Raw genomic sequence first — 23,284 nt, forward strand, 5'->3', positions numbered from 1 at the left:
TGAGTAGCCAGGGCAGCCATCACTGACTCTGCTCCTTTTCTGCACCAGAAGGGCATCCCCCTCCCCGCCCTGAGGTGCAGAGCTACTCATGCCTGTCACCTGCTGAGTGCTGAGCCCAGGACAACCTCTACTCACAGCCCCTTTGACCCTCCTCAATCCCAGCTGTTCTTCATGACTCCAACCCCATCCTTCCTCCATTCCACTCATTTCTCAAAAATGACAGTCTCACATACCACACGGCTGAGAAGGAGAGGAATGCGAGAACAATCACAACAGCCATGGAGCCCAGCCCGACGCCCACCATCTGCTGCAGCACGAATGACGAATCTGCAGGACAAAACCACACACTGAGCCCACAGCACGCAATCACGGCCCTCCTGGGAGCCACACGTGCACCTGTGCCCACTCTGTGTTAACCCAGAGCTTGGCCCCATTTAACAAACCATCCCAAGAATGCCCAGAGTGCCTCTGCGTCCCCTGAGTTGGCCCTGATGGTGTAGGGCCTCAGGAAAACACAGTCCCAGGGTATTTCTGAAAAGGAAATGGAAAACCAGGCCACATTCAAGTTACAAGGGATAAAGAAGCTCATCTTGTGCACACGAACACAGCGGACTGTGTTGCTTGTATTGTCCTCTCTCGGTCAACGGCACCTGAAAGTTTTTATGGGCAGTTTTCCTTTGCATTGAGGAAGAAGTCATTCTGACATCATATGGACTTTTGGTCCAAAAATGATAGGTAGCGCCAGTGGGCAAATATAGCAAATGAATCCTCTCTGATGGATGGAATCGTCTGTCATTTTCCCGACACACCAACACGGTTAGTACCTCCCCCGCTCTGCTCAGCAGGTTGCCATAAGGATAAAGTAAGAAAATTAATGTAGGGTGCCTGGGTGGCTCAGTCGGTTAAGTGTCCGCCTTCGGCTCTGGTCATGATCCGGGGTCCTAGGATCAAGCCCCGCATCGGGCTCCCCACTCAGTGGGGAGTCTGCTTCTCCCTTTGCCCCTCCCCTGGCTTGTGTTTTCTCTCTCTCAAATAAATAAATAAAATCTTTTTTAAAAAAACAAAATCGAGGTAAAAGCTCTCTGAAAGACATACATATGTTCTATTTGGGGCTTATCATATGTCGACTGCAGGGAGCTCCTTTGCTATACACTGAAAAACACCCACACTTGAGTTGCACGTTTGGGCCAAGTGACCGAATCAGAGCATCATGTTCTACACCAAAGGCCTCGCTTTAATTTGCAAACAACTAATTTAGCACTTATGATATGTCAAACACTGTTCTAATGACTTCTCCTAACTACCTAGTGAGTACTATAGTCATAGTACTGGGTATTACAATAATAGTGCCTGGCGTAATAACAACACACTGTGTACTATTATTATTCCCATTTTACAGATGAGGGACCAAGGCATGCAGTGGTTCAGCAACTTGTCCAAGATCACACAGTTAATATACAAGAGTAGGGGTCCAAACCCGAGCTGCCTGACCCCAGCATCTTTGCTTTTAACCACAACACCATGCTCTCCCAGTGCAGATCTGAATCCAGTTCTGCCTACGGCAGAGCAGGTCACACTCCCCCTCAGAAGTTACGGGTGCAGGCCCTGCCCTTCCCTGAACAGGCTGATGATGATGGGGCCTCGGACTGTAGCAGTTCAAGTTCCTCTTTAAAAGAACAAAAGTCTGCACGCAATGGTCCCACCAGACATTGAAAAGATCTTGGGGGCTGACATTGCATATACAGAATTAAAAAAGAAAAACAGTGCCCGCCATGGAAGAAGTGTAAGAAAGTGCAACTAAGTCCAAATTTTGCCAGATGACTTGTTGTGGTTGTTATTGTCGGAATACCAAATTATGTCACTTTTCGGTACCCTCCTTTTACTGATGCCCCGGGCATATGCTTAGTCTGTCCTCTGGGCCATCCAGTACTGCCTGGAAAGAGCTGAAAACAGCAAAAGCAAAGATCTGCTAAGTAAGGAGGAGGGGCTTGAGAGGAAAAATCATAGCCTCTGGACTTGAAAGAGACCCTCAAAACAGAGAAGACTCGCTTCCCTGGAGAATGACGCTCATCCAAGAAGAGTTCCCTCTCCTTAAATCTCTCATCACTGAATCTGCGCTACCCAAGACAGTAGCCACTGGCCACAATGGGGCTGTTTAAATCTAAATTAGTTCCAACGAAATTAAAAATTCAGTTTCTTAATCATATCATCTCCAGTGCTCAATTTCAAGCACACATTTCAAGTGCCCAGTAGCCTCATGCGGCTAGTTGCTACCATATTAGACAGCAGTGCTTTAAAATCTTTCAGTCTTTGCAGAGAGTTGTATTGATGGGTACTGCTTGATCTCCACAACCAGGTTAAGAGCAGTTTGGTTCTATTCTCTAACAGGGTAGGTGGCACTAGCAAAAGCAGCCATGGAATATGCTTCTTGCTAAAAAGCTCTGCAAAACCCATTACCTCAGAAAGTGTTGTCAAGAGACCTTCTAGAAAAACATGGCTTATATTGTTTGGTTACCTTTAGTATTCAGAAGAAAACGGCTCTGACATTTTAAGAAGCCATACTACAGAATGGAAGGAGGAGCTGTGGTTAAACTACAAATGAGTAGAGAAAAAAATCAGGGGAGTGACTTGAATGACTACCTATTAAAACAGTGCGGTGTCAGCACAGGGATGAATACACTGGAACAAAATGGCGTAGAAACAAACCCATGTATATCAAAAACTTTCTAAGTCAGGTTGTCCAAGTCTGTATTTGAACACCCTGTGGACTCTGGACAAGTTATTCAGCCATTCTGTGCCTCGATTTCCCCACTGAGTGATGATCTAGTAACATGGGAATGATAATAACAGTACCCACCTTATAGGGTTATTGTGAGAAATAAATGAGATAAGTCATGTTTGGACTGTGCCCGGGACCCAGGAGGCAATGGGCAAATGTTAGCTATGGTTCATTACTGTTGTTTTGTTACTGTTTCAAGTCATTAGGGGAAATTATATATTATTCGTAATTCGTGTTGAGAAAATTGGCTGACCGTTCAGAATAAAGTCATTTTGATCATTAGAGCCTACACTATACATGCCAAAATAAAATCCAGACAGATTAAAGACTTAAATGGAAACCTAAAAGAGTTAGAACAAAGGGTAAATGAATACTTATCTACAATATTTATCTCAAGCAGGTACAAACTGTCTAAGTGTATTTACTCATGCAGAACCCATAATGCTCACTGCTGGGATCTGCTGCTGTTTCTACCAGGGCCACCTCCTAAAAGATCTTGCCTGGCCTTGACCTCAAGTTATCATCAACTACGCTTTACAAACTCTATCTTCCTCATATAAAGCTCCACGTTCTTTGTTCATCTCTGGTCTACTTAAGTTTGCTCTTCAAGATTTCTTCAAGATCACCTGCGTGGTTCAACATCTCACTTGCAAATTGTATGAACCTGCTAGAATGTGCTTCATCCGGGTCAGAAGGCTTTACTTTATGTGAAGCGGTTAGCTCTTCTCTTGCTTTTAAAATGTCCCCTCACAAACCAACAGTACAGAAGCAAAGTAGGAGCTGCTGGACCTTTCTCTTGACCACCCACCAGCAAGACATCATTCACGCTAAGCAATGGGCCCACCCAACTATTCCTTACTCTAGATGTAAATATTGGAAGATCACCATTTTTTTTTTTGGAAGATCATCTTTTTTTTAAAATTCTGCATAACATGACTTGAGTTTTGGCTTCAGGCATGATTCTTGCTGGTATAGGTCTCTTGATCTACTCTGTGTGTGTACTCTGTGAAAATCTGAGTCCGTCCAACCCAGAGCCCTCACAGTGCAGCCACACAAGATTTCTCTAGGGACTTTCCCAGTTAATTCCTCACTGAGAAAATTTACGGCTGGCCAATTCGAATTACATTTTTTAGAGCTTTGCCGTCTTCTGGTTACCCTCCCTTTCATGGTTTCATGCTATAAAATCATGCTTATTTTTAATCTGAATCATGTGTAGAATATTCTTTTGGAAACTCGAGTGAATCATGTGTTATATCACAGATTCGCAGTGACTCATTCTTGGAGAGAGTAAATCCATTAGGTTAAACGCTGCCGTTCTTTTCAGGGTGGCTCCCAGAGGAGGTATAGCGTTCATGAGGTGTGACAGGGCCTCTCTGGGCTTATCTTTTAACTCTCCCACTAATGCAAATATCACAGGTGCTAAAGAGCAAGTTAGAAAGACTCCATGCCTAATCTCAAGCTTCTGGACGGCTTGAGAACTTCCTGTGGCTGTGGACATTTTTTCATGGATTTATACGAGCAGGGTCACTTCCTGAAAGCGATAATCCTGTTCTCCAAAAGGCACAAATAATTTGCACCGTGACATCCAGTTAGTGTGTTAAATTCCTCTCTGCTATCCTAAGGTCTCCTCACTTGAGTTCCAGGCAGAGTGGGAGATGACAAAGGAGATCAAAGTAGGAGATTAATGTAGAAATACATAACACCTGATGCAGCAGCAACATTTTTGAATTCATTTTCTATTGCAGTTTAACAAATCACCATAAACTTAGCAGCTAGCCCCCTACTCATAAGCTCAAAGTTCTGTGGGCCAGGAGTTCAGGCACATTGTGACTGGCTCCTCTGCTCAGCGTCTTCCAAGGTTGAAATCAATGTGTCCAGTGGGCTGCATTTCCCTCTGGAGCCTCTGGGGAAGAATTTGTTTCCAAATTCTATGCAGTTGTAGGACTGAGGTCCCCATATTCTTACTGGCTGTCAGCCATCGGCCACTCAGCTCCTACTGGCCACCCACATTCCTGCCATGTGGTTCCCTCCACCTTCAAAGACAGCAGGAAAGACCCTTATTTATGTCAGATCCATCTTGCCCTTTGAATCTCCAATCTCCCATTTCTGACCTCTAGGTCCAAATTTAAAGGGCTCATGTAAAGGTCAGGTGCATCTGGATAATCTTCCTACTTGGGACCTTAATTACATCTTCGAATTCTTTCCCAGCAACACTTAGAATAGCCTTTGAATGAGTAACTGAGAGAAGGTGCACGTATACCAGCGGCCAGGAATTTGTGAGGCCATATCCTAATTCTCCCAACCACAATATGAAGGTTTGAAGTATGCGTGTGTGTGTTTGTATATGTGTGTATACATACAGGTGCACAGCATACGCAAACACGTACACGCTAGGCTTGTATCTTGACATACATCTTCTCTGGCTCACTTAAGTATTGCACTGACTGTGCTTCATTTTTCATCCGACTCTACTGCTGGTTGACCAGTAATCCTCCAAACCAATTCACTAAATTCTGATCTGGCACCTGTGTGTGCCAGGTACTAGTCCCGTTCTTCAAATGCTCTCCCTCAGGGGTATGAAATCCAGTAAGAGAAGACAAGGGCACCAGCTGTCCTAGAGCATGGCAGAATGGCTAAAGAGAGGGAGGGAGAAAGAGAGATCCTGCCCCACTGAGGAAATAAAAAATGCTTCAGGGAGGACACGGCATTTGATTTTAACCTTGACGAACAGGTGGGATTGTAATAAGCTAATAAACAGAGATTACAGGAAGGTTATAGGGCAATCCAGGTAGAAATAAATAGGTAATTGTATAAACAAAGACATTAAGGAAAGTAAGCAAGGACCATAACCAGAGAAGAGCTGACACATCACTTTGAACGGAGAAGACGAGAGGCAACTAGAAGGGTATGCTGATGTCAAACTGAAGCCTTAGAAACCAGTCTCAAACATAATGGAGAACTCTGGAAGAACCATCAGGGGAAATAATCAAATCAGCACTGCAGTTTAGAAATATGAGTCAGATGTGTAGGCTGGAGTGAGGAAGGAGCCCCTGGTGGGAGAGGAGAAAGGAGGCGCTGCCAGTTGTCTATGCTACAGGCATAAAGGCCTATGCTCAGGGGGTGAACCCAGATATGAGATGGGCACACCCTAGGTGTAAAATGTGGGCTGAAAGGGAAACGGGAGTAGTCACTAATGACTCAGGGGTTTCACCCCATGACTGAAGAGTGTACCATGAATACGGTTTGTGATCCTCTTACACATATCAAATGACCTTTCCTTGTGACTCAAGAAATCAAAGAGTCAGTACTTTGTGGCTGGAAGGGATCTGAGAGATCTCTGTAAGAGGCAGTTGAGAACCAGCCAAGTTAAATATAATTGCAAAGACACTCGGCTGATGAGTAGCAAGGCTCAAGCAAGGAAGCCCAGGCCTCTGCATTTCCCCTCAAACCAACGGCTGGTTCCCTGGCAGTCATCACAAAACTCTTTTAGAGGCAATCTGCATAAAGTAAATAGCAGAATTCGTCACAGGGCAAAGGTGAGAATGGGGCAGTGGCTTGGCACAGATGAACTGGAACAAGTTCAGGACTAATCTGGATCCTAGTTCTCTCCAAATTACTTTCTGAGATGGCAGGCTCCAACATTTTTGCAAAAGGGGACAGCCAGAGGTAAGGGCACAACATGTAGCTATTTATGTCAGAAGTGCCTTCAGCGTGTCAAAAAACAGTGGACTTCTCTACGACCTCCAGAGCCTTCCAATAGTTGGAATTCAAAGGTTTGAGCTCTCTTTCAACACTGGTTCTTAGGCTGAGAGGATAAAGAAGGCACTACCAAAAGCCACTTGGATATTTCCAAAGCAAAATCCTTCCTGTTAACTTCATCACGGTAGCCAGATCTTTGGCCGTTTCTTCCACCCAGTTCGAGTGTTTGCTAATCATACCAAACAGCTGCTGAAGGCAGTGGATTCTGGAAGCTATTTCTGTGCCTGTCCAAGAGGCTTGCACATCTCCATTCTTCTGATAAAAGCACCTCTTTTCTTTGTGGGAACTGCATTCCCACCCTTAGAGCCTCAGGGAGTGCATTGGCTGAAAAATTTCCAAATGTTGGAACATGTGGTTGTTTCTTGTGGCCTTCACTTAAATTCCAAGACAGGAAGCTTAGCCTATCCACACACATCAGTGTAATAGCCCACAGCTCTGTGAAGGGAGAGCCTCACTAGCTATGCTAAGTAAAATAAGTCAGACAGAGAGAGACAAATACTATATGATCATAGTTATATGTGGAATCTAAAAAGGTTGAACTCTATATAGAAATAAAAAGTAGAGCGGTAGTTGCCAGGGTCTGGGGGGTGGAGAGAAATAGGGAGATGTTGGCCAAGATGTTGGTCAACTTCCAGTTATAAAATGAATAAGTACTGGGTATCTAATGTGCAACATGGTAACTATAATTAACAATACTGTATTATATGACTGAAAGTTGCTAGGAGAGTAGATCTTAAATGTTCACACATGTACAAATATATACACAGTAATTATGTGAGGTGATGGAGGTGTTAACTAACCTTATTTTGGTCATCATTTTGCAGTACAAATCAAATCATCATGCTGTACACATTAAACTCAATGTTATGTAAGTTCTATCTCAAGAAAGTGGAGGGGTGGGGTGGGGGAGACCCTTGCCGCCTGGCAACCACAATCCAAGATGGCGTATGGTCAGGTAATATGCCTTGCCCAGTAGAAAAACCATGTCTTCTGCTCTTATTGAAGTTGGTGTGAGAAGAGATAAAAAAGATGGGAAATAAGATTAGAAGATAAGCAGACAAATGAAGGAAGCCTAATTCTCCAGGTCCCTCCCAATCATTTCCTGCTAAGCACCTTCTACTGACAAGGTAACAGATCCCCCATTGTAAAGTGCCCTTTGTTGGAATCCTTCTGGAAGCAGGGTTATGTGGGCACTTCCTTACTACCCCAGCCTATTGTTTCATGCTGCTCTAAGGTAAGGGGCAGGATGTAAGGCGTTAAACTGATACTCCAAGCTAAGAGCAAAATTCCTCAGGCTGTTGCTAGGACTCATAAACCACAAAGAAAAGGTCCAGATTCAAAGGTCATAAACTTGACAAGATTTCTGGTATTAGCTACAAACTCATGGAATTCCTGGGAATCAAATCTACTGGCTGGTTGCCTGTTGGTTTAAAGAAATGTACTGCCAGGGAAATCCCACGTCTGGCAACCACAGAGCTGCGATTGCTCAATCCCCGAGGCAGTTCTCCCACCTGGCCAATTGCCTGCACAAGGAAGAAGTTTGAGGCTGTAGAGCACCCCGCGGAGCTCCTCCCTGCTGCATCTGATGCACAGACAGCTTCAGAGCAGAGGGATAGGGTGCTTTCCCAGGAAAAGACTGAGGCGGCCCAACTAAGTGACCAAGTGACTCACTCTGCTGCCAGGCCAGGGGATGCTTGCTTTTCCCAGCCAGCAGGATGTGGTCATTGTTCTGGGCCCTCTGTCCACTGCATCACACTTTATCTTTTCTTCCTTTCTAAATGAAAGTGCTTGTGGTGCTTAGCCAGTCTCCCCTTTCATGTTACAGACTGTGGCTTGAGAATGCTTACATTTGGCATCTAGTCACCGATTACTAACGGATCATGAGGAGTCCATCTGCATTGGATCAAGAGGCATGGACCATTGCCAGGAATCCTGGTCTTGGAGCTGGGTGCAGTAACAGACCCACCTTTAAGTTGTCTTCCAATCGAGCTCCACTTTTGGTGGTACGGAGGATAATTCTTCCATAACGGAGGGTGTTTTTCCTAAAAGTATATGTGGGGCACCTGGGTGGTACAGTCAGTTGGGCGCCCGACTCTTGGTTTCGTCTGGGGTCATGATCTCAGGATCATGGGATGGAGCCCCGTGTCAGGCTCCCAGCTCAGCATGGAGTCTGCTTAGGACTCTCTCTCCCTCTCCCTCTGCCCCTCCCCACCCTGCACTCTCTCTAAAATAAATAATCTTTTTTTAAAAAAGTATACGTGTGTGTGCACATGCTAAGCAGCTAAGTGGCTGAAAGTAGTGGGCTCTTGTGGCTCTTTGTACTGGTCTGCCAGCATGTTTTTCTGTGCCTCTTTTCCTGATGGGGATCATGTCCACCTCTGAATGCAACCCTGGTATGGCTGTCCATCACACTGATCTGCCCCCAAACAGCCATATGAGTAAGCCCAAAATCCAAGGTAGGCTGTTCATTGCACACAGTACCTTTGGAGGGGTACTAGTCATCCCACGGATGGAAAGATTCTTTCCCTGAATTGAAAAACCTCTGTTCCCACTGAAGTTGCTAAACCGGGCAGCTGGTGCCCATCCCTCTCCATCATGTGGCTCTATTGTAGAAGAAAATGAAGCCAACTCAGAAACAAGAGAGCAGAGACAAAGACAGAGTGTCCCACTCATGGCATCGAGACCCAAGTGTCAGTTCCTGGAATCCTGGTGATGCCCCTTGGGGCTAGGTCCATAAGCTCTCCACCCACCATCCTTTTCAGCCATGGCTTTTCACTTAAGCTAGTATGAGATGGGTTTGGATTTCTGTCCCCTGTGACAACTTAAAAAGAAATCTCATTCACATAAACTTGATGCTGCAGCCTGGACAGGAGGAAGAAGGACAGGATGCTTAGGCAGAAAATGGTTTTACCTTTCACATGAGCCCAAACTGCACAGGAACATCTTCTCACCTATAAAGAGAAACCAGCAACACATTGAATGAGGCAGCACAGACCCTCAGTTTAAATAATACATTTTAGCCTGGAAAGTTTAGTGGGCTTTTTTTCCCTCTTAATTTGGATTAAAATATCCTCATCTAGTTCTAACATCTTATAATTGAGCCATGTGGTCACTAAGTATTCGAGAGACTGGCATGGGTAGCAGGGACGGAAGTGACCATAGGGACCAATTCAGTAGCTTCTCAATAGATCTCAGAATGCACACACTATGGGTAAACAATCGAAATGGCAATGAGTTTCACTCCCCTTGCCAGTTCTGTGCTACTGGCATTGACTGCCTACAAACGATGTTGAAAAAGATTCTAAGGTCCCATCCACGTGACAGGGATGTGACAGTGACAGTGATGCATGTGCTAGGCAAGGCTATGGGAAGTCCTGGTAAATAATTATACTTCACCTGTCTAGATGATACTTATCTGGCCACGACCCACAAACTCATTGGAATGAGATACCTTTCTCCTTCTCATCCAGTTATTGCATGCATATTTGTCTGTTAGGAACGCTGGGATTACTCAGCAAAATGTTCCCCAGAGGCAACCAAATAGCAGGGGTCAGAGAAAGATCCCTCCAACTTCAAAAGGAGATTCTCTTTCAAGTGATAATCTTGGGTAGTCTGGTTTTATTAAAAATTGAAAAAAAAATATTTTTACACTGAAAAACGCTGGGGAAAGCTTGAAATGGCCATAAGCTCTTGAATGTGATTAAATTTTGCCTTGAAGCTAAGTGCATCAAGGGCATCTAGTGGAAAATCATATCCAAGAATAACCAGTGAAAGGGACCTCAAGGAGTAAGGTGGGTACTAGGGAACTGAGTGCACTGAAGGAGAGAAATTGGTGGGGCCAGGTGAAGAAGGAAGCTCATTAAAATAGCATGTCATGACCAGACTTACACTTGATGAAACTCATTCTGGCAGTTGTATGGAGCAAAGAGACAGAATAAGAGACACGAAGATGAGTTAGAAAATTGATGTGAAGGCAAGAGATGTCAAAGGCTAAACATGGTGATGAAGGAGAGGAAAGGATGATTTTACACGGCATGAACGTGATAGAATTGTCAGAATCTGATGATGCACTAGACAAGAAGATAAAGAGGGAAGAGATGAGAATTATTCCTTGATTTCTGTCTTAGCAACTGGGAGCATGGTGATGCTATTTACTGGGACAGATACACAGAAGGAAAAACAAACAGGGAGAATCGGAAAACAAACTTCCTGGTGTCAAATTTTACTACAAAGCCAAAGTAATCAAAACAATGTGGAGTTGTCATAAAGACAGACATACAGACCCATCCAGTAGTATAGAGAGCCCAGAGATAAACTCCTGCATATGTCAAATAATTTTTGAAAAGGGTGGCCAAGGACATTCAATGGGTAAAGGAAATCTTTTCCACAAATGGTGCTGGGAAAACTAGATATCCACATGCAAAAGGATGAAGTGGGACCCTGACCGAAAACCACATACAAAAATTAACTCAGATCAGATCCAAATATAAGACCCAGAACAGAAGAAAACATAGAGAAAAACCTTCAGCAAATTGGATTTAGCAACGATTTCTTGGACGTGACATCAAAGGCATGGGCAGCAAAATCAAAGAAACAAACTGGACTTCATCAAAATTAAGAACTTTTGAGGATGTGAAGAAAAAAGAACCCTCGTGCACTGTTAATGGGATGCAAACTGGTGTGGCCTTTGTGGAGAACAGTATGGAGGGTCCTCAAAAAATTACAAATAGAACTAACCAGGATCCAGTAATGTCACTGCTGGCTATTTACCCAAAGAAGAGGACAACACTGAATTGGAAAGATACACGCACCCCTACATTTACTGCAGCATTACTTACTGTAGCCAAGATATGGAAGCAACTCACATGTCCATGGACAGGTGAACGGATAGAGGAGATGTGGTATATATATATATATACAACAGAATATTATTCAGCCATAAAAAGGAATGACATCTTGCCATTTGCAATGACATGAATGGACCCAGAGAGTATAATGCTAAGTGAAATAAGTCAGTCAGAGAAAGACAAATACCATATGACTTCGCTCATATGTGAAATTGAAGAAACAAAACAAATTTAAAAAAGAGAAACAAAAAAACAGACTCAAATATAGAGAACAAACTGGTGGTTGAGGGTAGGGGATGAGTGAAATAAATGAAGGGGATTAAGAGGACATGTATCACAATGAGCACTGAGTAATATATAGAATTGTCCACTCACTATATTGTACACTTGAAACTAATTTAACGCTGCATGTTAATTATACTGGAATTAAAAAACAAAGAAAGTTGGAACATTCAAAAAAAATTAAGACCTTTTGCACATCAAAGGACACTTATCAAGAAAGTAAAAAAGGCAACCCTTGGAATGGAAAAAAATATTTGCACATTGCAAATCTCATAAGGGATTAATATCTAGAATATATAGAGAATTCCTAATACCGAAGAACAAAGAAATAAATAACTCAATTTAAAAATGGGCAAAGGACTTGAATAACCATTTTACCAAAGAGGATACACAAGTTGTCAAAAGCACATGAAAAGATGCTCAACATCGCTAATCATTAGAGAAATGGAAGCCAAAACCACAGTGAGATACCATCTCACATCCATTAGGAGGCCCATTATCAAGACAGAAAACAGCGGGTCTTGGGGAGGATGTGGAGAAAATGGAACCCTTATGCACTGTCGGTGAGAATGTAATATGGGGCCACTGCTGTGGAAAATAGTGTGGCAGTTCTCCAAAAAAATACAAAGAGAATTATCATATGACCCAACAATTCCAACTGTAAATGCCCCAAAGAATTGAGATCAGGGACTCAAAGAGATATTTTTACACCCATGTTCATAGAAGCCTTATTCAAAATAGCCCAAAGGTGGAAGCAACCCAAGTATCCACCAACAGATGAATGGCTAAACATAATGTGGTGTATACACACAGAATACTAAAAAGGGAAGAAATTCTGCCACTATGCTACACCATGGGTGAACTTTGAGGACATGAGGCTAAGTGAAATACAACAGTCGTAAGAAGACAGTACCACCTTCTGAATACACTAAAAACCACTGATTTGTATATTTTATTTTTTTTCCACCATCTTTTTTTTTTTTAAGATTTTTTATTTATTTATTCGACAGAGATAGAGACAGCCAGCGAGAGAGGGAACACAAGCAGGGGGAGTGGGAGAGGAAGGAGCAGGCTCATAGCGGAGGAGCCTGACGCGGGGCTCGATCCCAGAATGCCGGGATCACGCCCTGAGCCGAAGGCAGACGCTTAACCGCTGTACCACCCAGGTGCCCCTTTTTTTCACCATCTTAACCATTTTTATTTTTAAAAAGTTTTTATATGAGTGTAGTTGACATGCAATGTTACATTAGTTTCAGGTGTACAACTTAGTAATTTGACAAGTTTATAAAAGATGCTATGTTCACCACAAATGTAACTACCATCTGTCCCATTACATCACTATCACCATATCATTAACTATATTCCTTACGCTATAAATTATATACTTTAAATGGGTGATTAATATGTATGTGAATTGTCTCCATCAAGCTGTTTAAAAAAGAAAAATAAATGGTTCGCTACTAATTTTAATGTGACAAATAGATTTGAAACCACAGGGAAAGTAATTGCAATTAAAAAATGCAAGTCCCATTATAAATTTTTTCAAAACCCCTTCATCTCCTGAGCATCCCAAAGACCAAGCACATGTTCTGCTAAGCTATATGAAAAAGAAGTATCAATGACATCACGGAAAAGTTTCCTATAAACTAGGATGCTTATCCTAAACTCTCAATTATCTGCATTATGGATTGAATGTTTGAGTCACCCAAAGTTCATATATTGAAGACCTAGCCCCCAATATGATGATACTTGGGAGTAGGGCCTTTGGAAAGTAATTAGATTCAGGTGAGGTCATGAGGGTGGAGACTCCATGATGGGATTAGTGTCCATATAAGATGAAGAAGACTGACCAGAGCTAGACTTCATGCTTTCTACCATGTGAGGACACAGCAAGAAGGCCGCTGTCTGAAAGCCAGGAAGAGGGCCTTGCCAGGGAACCAAATCAGCTGGTACCTTAATCTTGGACTTCCCAGTTTCCAAAGCTATGAGAAATACATTTCTGTGGTTTAGGCCACCCAGCCTAGGGTATTTTGTTATGGCAGCCCATGGGTCCTAATGTACCTCTTAGACCAAAATCTCAGTCTGGGACAGCTGCTCTCTGAGCACTCCCTAAACTGTACTCATATGGTACTGCTAGTGCTATGTGTGTGGCTAGAAATGCCAAGGCAGGGTCTCTAGGTAAGCTTCTACCAAGAAGGCCCTGTCTAACTCATAAACACCTTCTAAACAAGCTCAGGGAAGTATATTCTGGGCTTTAGGCAGCCAATTCTTAATTCCTACATTATTGTCACAAAATACTACCAAATCTCTTTGCTACTTGCACACATTCTTAAAAGTAACCACTGGTTTACTATCAAGCATGATAATGGCACATTAGACTTCTGTCCACTACAGAATTTAACAGGGTACGTATCAGTTTTAAGTATGGAATGGGGGCGTCTGGCTGGCTTAGTCACTTACGTGTCCGACCGTTGATCTCAGCTGAGGTCTTGACCTCAGGGTTGTGAGTTCAAGCCCTGTGTTGGGCAATCAATCAATCAATCACCTTATACTCAAGATGAATGAATGAATGGAGTGAATGAATAAATAATGAACCTTATACTCAAGATGAATGAATGAATGATGAACCTATACTCAAGATGAATGAGTGAATGAATAAATAAATAATGAACCTTATACTCAAGATGAATGAATGAATGAATAATGAACCTTATACTCAAAATGAATGGATGAATGAATGAATGAGCAAATGAATAAATAAATAAAGAACCTTATACTCAAGATGGCTCCAATTCATCAGTCAAGAGATGTTTCTATTAGTATCATTTTCTTCTAGTTTCCATTACCAATCTATATGAATTTATATCACACTTTGAGTTCTCCTGAGGCAACCATCACAATGGTTTTTCCAGATCTTCCACCCCTGACTCACTGATTCAGCTCTTGCTATTCTGCTTGTCCCACTCCCTATATTAACTCATTATGCAATGAATCTATAGTTCTGTGTCTCATGAAAGAACCACCACTGGAATAACGTAGGCTTTCTAAGGATGAGGAGAGGTGGGTGTGGCCGAGGAAGTCATGGAAGCAGTAAATAGGGCAGCGCTGACATTCAGCGGCCTCTCCTTCCTGCTTCTGAGAGGGTGGGGGGAGGCAGCAGCCTGGCAGGAGAACAGGGAAGTGACAGAGAAATCTAGACGTTCCTCTTCAACTCGGGCTTCAGCAGGGCATTAGGATGAGGAGATTCGTGAAGCTTAAGAGGAAGAACCAAAACTAGGTCAGTCTAAGCACAGATCCAACCAGGTCCCACAGGAAATTCAGACCATCAACCTCCTTAAAGGTCTCACCTGCCCATCATTTATACAGGCAAAGTATTCAACACATTTTTATGGTTAGTACATGCAGTGTCCATCCCAAATACCAGGGAAACAAATGTTCGAACATTAACATTTCACGCAAAGAAGAAAACCGAGAATTCACGAGTTTTTAAAGAAGTATACCTTATTCCATTCACTGGTGATTCGTAATATAACGCAGTAATCATTCCCTTTTTTCAAAGGTGCATTATAGTACTTCCCGTAGTATAGCCTGTCTCCAAGAGATATCTCCGTGGCATCATCTGGAACATCTCTGGCCAGTAGTTCTGCAGCCACATATCCCTCAGCATCAGAAGTGTTGCTAAAGAATGAGGTGGCCCTTTCAGAATCACAAAAAAATGTGCTTTGGAGGGCCAGGGGAAGCACTAACACCTGATATGAGCTGGAAAAAAAAGAAAAAAGAAAATATCTATCAGACCCTTGCTTGGGAGATTCATTCATTCAATTATTCATATTTATTGAGCACCTGCTATGAGAGAAACACTTTTCTGGGTGCTGGAGATGCAACACTGGACAAGAAAAAGTCCTTGCCCCCTGGGGGGATTTCCAGTCTGACAGCTCCAACCCTTAGGGAACTCCAGTTTGGACCCACAGTGCTAATGCCCCACGACGCGATGTGAGGGATCTCAAGTTCCCACCGCAGATGGACTGCGTGCCATGCAGCTGATCTCATCAGTGGTTTTCACGGGGGCAAATCAAGCCCAGCTGTGGAAAGGGTTTAGCAGTCACATGGAGGCTGACTGCCTACAAGCGTTAATGTACCAAGTCTGCAAAAAGGCTCCAATCACATGGTAACCTGAAACGGAACTCATGTGATCTGCGTTGCCTCCAGTTCACAGATACCAAAGCTCGTGTGAAATCAATGAGAAGCGAGGAGCGCCAAGTCACCATGCGTTAATCTAGTCTGACCATGTCCCAAAATACAGGCAGAAAGGTAAAATGTCTCGTGTACACTGTGAAACTGTTCTCCCATGTGGAAAGAGGAGCACACTAGCCAGCAAGTATCCTTTTGCACGTGTTTTGTTATTGTTTATCCCACCAAATACAAAACCTGTCCGTGAAAGGACGTGTAAGAACAAAACTGCAGGGAGAATGAATCACGCCTCCTTTTTCAGCCCCTCCCTGCCATCCTTCTCTCCTGCCTCTAGAAGAGCCCATGTCTGAACATCTGCTTTCTCTATTAGGCCTGACGGCAGGGATTTAAATGACTTATCCCGTATCCTTGCAAATCCTCACCCAGTTCTTTGGCTGTGATTGACTCCCCACTAATGTTTCTTGAGTTGACATTTCCGTAAAGAGGAAAAACATGCATTGGAACCAAAGATAATGAGGGTAATTTCCAAACCATGAGGCCACATAATCTATTTTACTAGTAAATATACACTTCCTGTTCCACATTCCTAATGCCCCATCTCCTGCTTCCTAAAAGTCCGTGAGTCACTAGCTTAAAGAAAAGGGAGCCCTCCACCACAGTAGGTCTGGGACTTGGAAAGTCTCCATCTCAAACATCCTATGTGACCTCAGGGCCCTGATTTCCACGAAGTCTGGGCTCACTGTTCAGCAGAGCTTTCTACAAAAGGTACAAGGTAAAGCCTGCAGGGCGGTGAGGTCTGCCACCACCGCTGGTGAACATCAACTAAGCATCCACTGCCTCCAAGGGAACGCTTCTAGCAACACACTCTCCTGGCGACTTGAAGACACCCCTGCGAACCGTGGCTGCAGGTAAAAGAGTAAATGGTGCAGAAGCTCCATGCCACCAACAAGCTCCTCTTCCAATCCGTCCTGCCTTTCCATGTAGATGGTGGCGTTCCAGTGCAACTGCAAGGCTCCCCTTCAGTTCTGGACATTAGAGGCTCCGTTCATGGGGCAGAAAGCAGTCTCCCCAGTTAGCATGATCATAATCACCTGAGTTGCTTGATACTTATACAGATTTCCAGCCCCCCATCACAGACCTACCGAATCGAAATCTCCAGAGTGGAGTCTGAGAATTGGTACTGCTGAAAAGGCACTTAGATCATTCTATAAGTTGGCGAGTGGGGGAGACACTAGCATTAAGAGAGCCCAGGGACAGGCTGCATCATTCACCTGAGATCACCAGGCTAAGGAGGGGAGCCTTGGTCCCAGGGCACCGTTCCACCATGTGCCCCAAGCCACTGCCCCCTCCCCAAACAATGCACAAAGCAGACTCTGGCCTGTCTCCCACACTGGCAAAGCTGCTCCCGCAGCTCAAACCAGGTAGTCAGGGAGCGGAAACCACTCTACTTGCCTATTGGTAATTAACCCTGATGACGTTAGGGAAGCAGTTGTGGCTGTTTGGAACATGACTGTTCTGGAAAGACTTCTCCCCTCTTTCTCACCACCACCCTCCCTAGTATGACTCACAGATCTCCACTTCCTGTTTTGGAGGCACTGGAGGGCACATTAGCCACAAGGATAGATTGTCATTTGGCTTTTCTTTTTGCCTTACGTAATTATTTGGCCTACATATCACATTTGCTCTTGCATATTCTCTCAGACAGTGATATCATAACTTCTGTTCTCCTCAGAGCAACAGAATGGCAGTGCCTTCCAGTAACTCATCAGGAACCAAGAAACAGAACAATGTAGGCAATATCCATGCCTGGAAAGACCTTTGAGAACTTAGTGCACTTAAACTAATGGAAAGACAGGAAAAGCCTAAGTTTCATTATAAAGAGACACACAGAAGTGCCTGGGTGACTTGGTCAGTTAAGTGTTTGACTCAGTCTCAGTTCAGGTCTTGATCTCACGGTCATGAGTTCAAGCCCCGCACTGGGCTCCACGCTGGGCTCCATGCTGGGCACGAAGCCTACTTAAAATTTAAAAAAAGGGGGGGGGCACCTGGGTGGCTCAGTTGGTTAAGCGTCTGCCTTCAGCTCAGGTCATGATCCCAGGGTGCTGGGATCGAGCCCCACATCGGGCTCCCTGCTCAGGAGTGAGTCTGCTTCTCCTTCTCCCTCTGTGACCTCTCTCAGTTTCGCTCCCTCTCAAATAAATAAAATCTTAAAAAAAAAAAAAAAAAGGACACACAGGTAATATATCCAGACTTTTTTATAATTTTATAATATCTCACATTTTTTTCACCTTGAATGTACTGAAGGGTCATTAGACTAACAGGTCAAGAATGACATAAGGCAATGAAGGTGAGGTCAAGGATAGTAAGGCTATTGCCATGTCCTTGCCTTATTCCTGTGAGCAAGGTGCTTATCTCTCCAAGGGAACCTCTATCTTCCTTTCCAACAACAACAACAAAAAACCAGAATAATTCTGCTTTCCCAATCCAAGCATGACCCTGTAAATAAAATGCTTAATGGCACACAATGTAGTTCTCCAAGTCAGGTGAATTAATTCCATCCTAATACTACCTGGAATCCCAGAAGCAGTCATTAGCTACACAGTGTCCTGCCCACAACCCAATGTGTGAACGAATTATGAGAATTACCCAAATGGCCCTTTCAGATCCACTCCACACACCCAAAGATCATCTTTAAATGAAATGATACTCCTGATCCACCATCACGGAGAGACGTACGTGAAGAGGTGAGCGTAAAGGATCAACACCTGACACGTCACACACCATCAATGCTTCTCCTGTGACCAAAGAAGGGGATTTCATTTGTTGAGCTGCGCTGCCCAGTGCCTGTCTCTGGCCCCTTAGAAGTCTCTCTATTCATTTGGAAGGATGCCGGTTAGAACGAAAGGCCCAGTCTGTGCCCAAGGAATCAAACACAAGGGGCCCTCACTGCACTGCCCCAACGATTCAAGTGCAGCACCTAAGAGGTCCCCTCCTCAACCAAACCAGAGTTTCCAAGACTCTCCATGAGAACCACCGGGCAACCAGGGAAAAGGGGCCACTACCCACCTGATGGGTCCGTTTTTCTCCTTGGCCTTCCTCAGCCTCAGACGCGGTAGAGGCCCTCCATGCACCGTGACAAAGTCTACTTCCGGAAGCGGAGGCTCTAAAAAGAAGTGGAAAAGAGGAAAAGGGTGTGATCGGAATGTGTGGAAGCACGACGGAAGTGGTCCTCATGGGGCCATCGAAAGGAAAGTTTTAATATAAGAAGCGATGAGCATTTTCTGACGCCTGCTACCACATGGAGGAATCCTGACAACATTACGCTACGTGAGATAAGCCGGACTTAGAAGGATGAGCTCTTTTCTATGCAACATCTGGAACAGACAAATTCATAGAAAGAGAAGTAGATTAGAGGTTGCTGAGGACCGAGGGTAGGTAGGCAAGGGGGAGTTAGTTGCTTACTGATCAACAGAGTGTCTGTTTGGGGTGATGAAAAGGTTCTAGAAACAGAGGGTGGTGATGGATTACAACCTTGTGAATGGACTTAACCAATAAATTCTGTGCCAGAAAATGGTTAAAATGGTACATTTTATTTTATATATTTTACCACAATAAAAGTTTTTTTTTTTTTTTTTTTTTTTAAAGAAGTGATGCCCCAGTGCTGACAGAGGCTGCACACAGCAGGCCTGACAGCTAACTTGCTGGACAGGCTCCTCTTTGGTGAGGAAGACCAGCTTTTCCAACTTCTAGATTCTTTCCAGTCACAGAGCATTCTTGTCCTGATTTTGTTCTCCCCAGCAACCAGATATCCCAAATAGACTTTCTCCTGGGAGGGGACTGTATCGGCTGACACCAGTGTTCCAGTATCTAACTGGTAGTTACGTTCATAGTATGAATGCGCCGGCCGCCATTGTGCCTTACGGGTACCACAGCTCGGATGCACTAGGCTGTGTCCCGCACGGGCTTCATCTCATATACTCTTCTCAACATTGCTATCAGGTGCATGAGATTTATAGAGGGAGAAAGGAAGAGAAAGAATAAAATATGAATACCCACCCCCAGTATTATATAAGACTGATGAATCGCTGAGCTCTACCTCTGAAACTAATAATACACTATATGTTAATTGAATTTAAATTAAATTTAAAAAAATAAAAAATAAAAAAATATGAGTGCTCCCTCAACCCTGGCCTTGAAATCTGCTATAGTGAATTAAGGACGAGGAGGCCAAAAGAAACACTCAAGACTTTATTTACCCAATTAGAAAATAGCCTTGGGGGCACCTGGGTGGCTCAGTTGGTTAAGTGTCTGCCTTCAGCTCAGGTCATGATCCCAGAGTCCTGGGATCGAGCCCCACGTCGGGCTCCCTGCTCAGCGGGGAGTCTGCTTCTCCCTCTCCCTCTGCCCCTCCCCCTGCTCATGCTCTCTCTCTCTCGCAAATAAAAATCTTTTAAAAATAAATAAATGAATGAATGAATGAATGAATGAATAAATAAATAAATAAATAAATAAATAAATAAATAAATAGAAAATAGACTTGGGGTGGAAATTCCCAATCCAAATTATAATAAATAAAAACTTATACCTTCCTAGATAGTTCGTGGGGTTTTTTGGTGGGGGAGGGACAGAGGGAGAGGAAAAGAGAGAATCTTTTTTTTTTTTTTAAGATTTTATTTATTTATTTATTTGACAGAGAGAGAGACAGCCAGCGAGAGAGGGAACACAGGCAGGGGGAGTGGGAGAGGAAGAAGCAGGCCCCCAGCAGAGCAGGGAGCCCAATGTGGGGCTTGATCCCAGGACCCTGGGATCATGCCCTGAGCTGAAGGCAGACGCTTAACAACTGAGCCACCCAGGCGTCCCTAACTGCCTAGTTTTTTATTTAAAAAAAATTTTTTTTAAGATGTATTTATTTATCAGAGAGAGAGCACAAGCAGGGGGAGCAGCAGAGGCAGAGGGAGAAGCAGGTTCCCCACTGAGCAGGGAGCCCCATGCGGGACTCAATCCCAGGACCCTGAGATTGTGACCTGAGCTGAAGGCAGACACTTAACTGATTGAGCCACCCAAGTGCCCCTAGATAGTTTTTTAAAGCACTATCAAATATGATGGTTGCCAGAGGGTGGGGGTTGGGGGTGGACAAAATAAGAGAAAGGGATTAAGAGTTAAAATCTGGTTTCAAAATAACTAAGACACAGAGATGTAGTGTACAGCATACGGAATACAGTCAATAATATTCTAACAGCTCTGTATGGTGACAGATGGTGACTGGATTTATTGTGGTGACCACTTCATAATGTATGTAAATATCAAATTATCATGTCGTATACCTAAAACTAATACAATTTGTATGTCAATTATTCTTCCATAAAAAAGCTCTATCAAATATATTAATCATACATCACCAACCAACCCATTTATTAGCCACCTTTATATACCATGCACCATGGGAGGCTGGGATAAACAGCCACGGAAGACACAGTTCCTGCTCTCCAGGAGTTCAAAGTCTCACAGTGGAGACAGTTTTGTAAACACATGGTGCTTAGAGCTATGATAAAGTCATACACGGGGCATTGTCGGAGTGCAGAGAAAGAACACCTGACCAGGGGCAGGGGGTAGAGAGACCGTCGGATGCAGAAATGCATGTAGCCGGGGGCAGGCTGTAGGAGAGCGGGCAGAGACAGAACCTCGGCCCGACCTACTACATAGCTCAGGGGGGCTGGAAGGCGGAGTCCCGGCCTCAGAGAGGCACACAACCAAGTGGGAAATGGGGGGATAGGTCGGATCAGAGGTCCTGGAAACAGGAAGTCATTAACAGAGTCTTAGCAGATGTGGATTTTAGAAATACAATTCAGACAGCTGGTCATGGGATGAACTGGAAAAGAACAAAAGTACAGGTTGTCCAAGACTGAGTTACCTATGCAGTGCCTGAGGTCTGGAGCAAGGGATGGACTGAGAATGGAGGAGAATGGGCAGATGGAAGAGACACTCGGGGGGGCAGAGAACAGAATGTGGTGGAAGACAAGGAAGGGGAAAGAATCTGGGCTTTGGTTTTGGTGGCTGAGTCGGTCATGACGTCATTCATCAAGGTCTCCGGGGAGAAGTTCAGAAGCAGCTCACTTCTAGACCTCATAAGTCTGACGTGCTCCTGGAATTGTCCAACAGGCAGTGAGAATACAGGTCCAGACAGGAGCAAACTGATGCCGAAACGGAGTCAGTCGTCAGTAGGAGAGGCCACAGCTGCCCAGGGGCACCAAAAATGGCACCCGAGCAGAGAGCTCAGGGACGACCACCAGGAAGCCCAGGCATCTGATATCAAATGGAAGAGCGAGAGCCCCCAGTAATCTCTATCACACACTGCCAAGTCTAGAATTTCTTCCAAAGTTGCCCAGATATGGTCACATAAACTCTGGTTTCCATAAGCTTGTGGGATTGCCAGGGACCCTTGGCGGTGGCCTGGAATGGCCCCTGCTTACATCTCATAAAAGGTGTTGAAGGTTTACACCGTTTCCAAGAGATTCCGTACCCAACACCCCTCAGGAAGACAGCCTCTAGCTTCCTGCAGTGGTGATGGGGAGAGGGGGCTGAGGTTTGAAAAGCCCCTACCAGGTCTCCCAGGGGAATGTGCCCCTTCTGGTTTGAGAAGTTCTGCCCTCAGCCCTTCACGCTAACATGGAAATGCCCTTTCATTTGTGATGTTTTGCCGTCAGTAGAGTAAGTGGTTTTATCACACACTTCCTGTTTTCAGCCCAGAGGGAGATTTACTGTTCACTCTGTGAGAACCCTCCTCTAGTTCTTTTAAGATTTTCCTTTATTTGCTCTTCTCTGAGATTAATAATTCTAGTTCTTCTAATCTCTTGGCTAACGTTTTAAAACCACCCCGTTTCTCACTGCCCTCGGTCAAAGCAGAACAAAGTTCTCACTGGGCTTGTGGAAGGCGGGCCCACAGAGGGAGCCGGAAGGCCCCCCCTTGCCCCCCCCCACCCTGCGCCTGCTGTTGTTTCTGCTGTCCAGCTGATTCCATCAACATGTGACTTCCAGACTGCTTTCTGTTCTGAGGCCTTCCCCACCTTGTCTTTTAAACCCGTGACTTTTTCTCTCTAATATCAAAGCCTGAACTTCATCCGGCTAGTTCTTAGCCACATATCAAGGTTAAATAACCTTAATTTCCAGGGTGCTGTTCTCCATCCCCCAAACTGGTGTCCTGGGCAGATGTGTTTTCTTCTTTCCATGAGCCTCATTCCTGATTTAAACCAGATCAGACCCAAGGCCAGAAACGGGTCGCTTCTGAGCCGGAGAGTGTAACTCTTCCACCCTGGGTATGTAAGGTGCGGGAAGACCCAGAATGGTGACCCTCATTATCATTCCTAGGTGTCGACAATATCCATCCTCTACTAGAAGCAAACAGCAAAGGAAAATAGAGGGGCTGCCA

General features: G+C 44.3%; 1 protein-coding gene across 5 annotated transcripts in view; it reads right to left on the bottom strand.

Moving 5' to 3' along the window:
* SUSD1 (sushi domain containing 1) overlaps positions 1 to 23,284 on the bottom strand; it is a 176,582-nt gene that overhangs the window by 58,157 nt on the left and 95,141 nt on the right. For 4 of the 5 annotated variants that reach the window (XM_057313679.1, XM_057313678.1, XM_048223083.2 and 1 more), the window contains 4 exons: positions 18,925 to 19,021; positions 15,168 to 15,426; positions 9,450 to 9,489; positions 234 to 327 (listed from right to left, as the gene is read on the bottom strand). In XM_057313679.1, the coding sequence (XP_057169662.1) occupies positions 234 to 327; positions 9,450 to 9,489; positions 15,168 to 15,426; positions 18,925 to 19,021 (490 nt within the window). The remainder of the gene's footprint in view (positions 1 to 233; positions 328 to 9,449; positions 9,490 to 15,167; positions 15,427 to 18,924; positions 19,022 to 23,284) is intronic. The other variant, XM_057313680.1, reaches the window with a different exon arrangement.

This window comes from Ursus arctos, unplaced genomic scaffold, assembly GCF_023065955.2.
Source record: "Ursus arctos isolate Adak ecotype North America unplaced genomic scaffold, UrsArc2.0 scaffold_18, whole genome shotgun sequence".
Classification (NCBI taxonomy): domain Eukaryota; kingdom Metazoa; phylum Chordata; class Mammalia; order Carnivora; family Ursidae; genus Ursus; species Ursus arctos.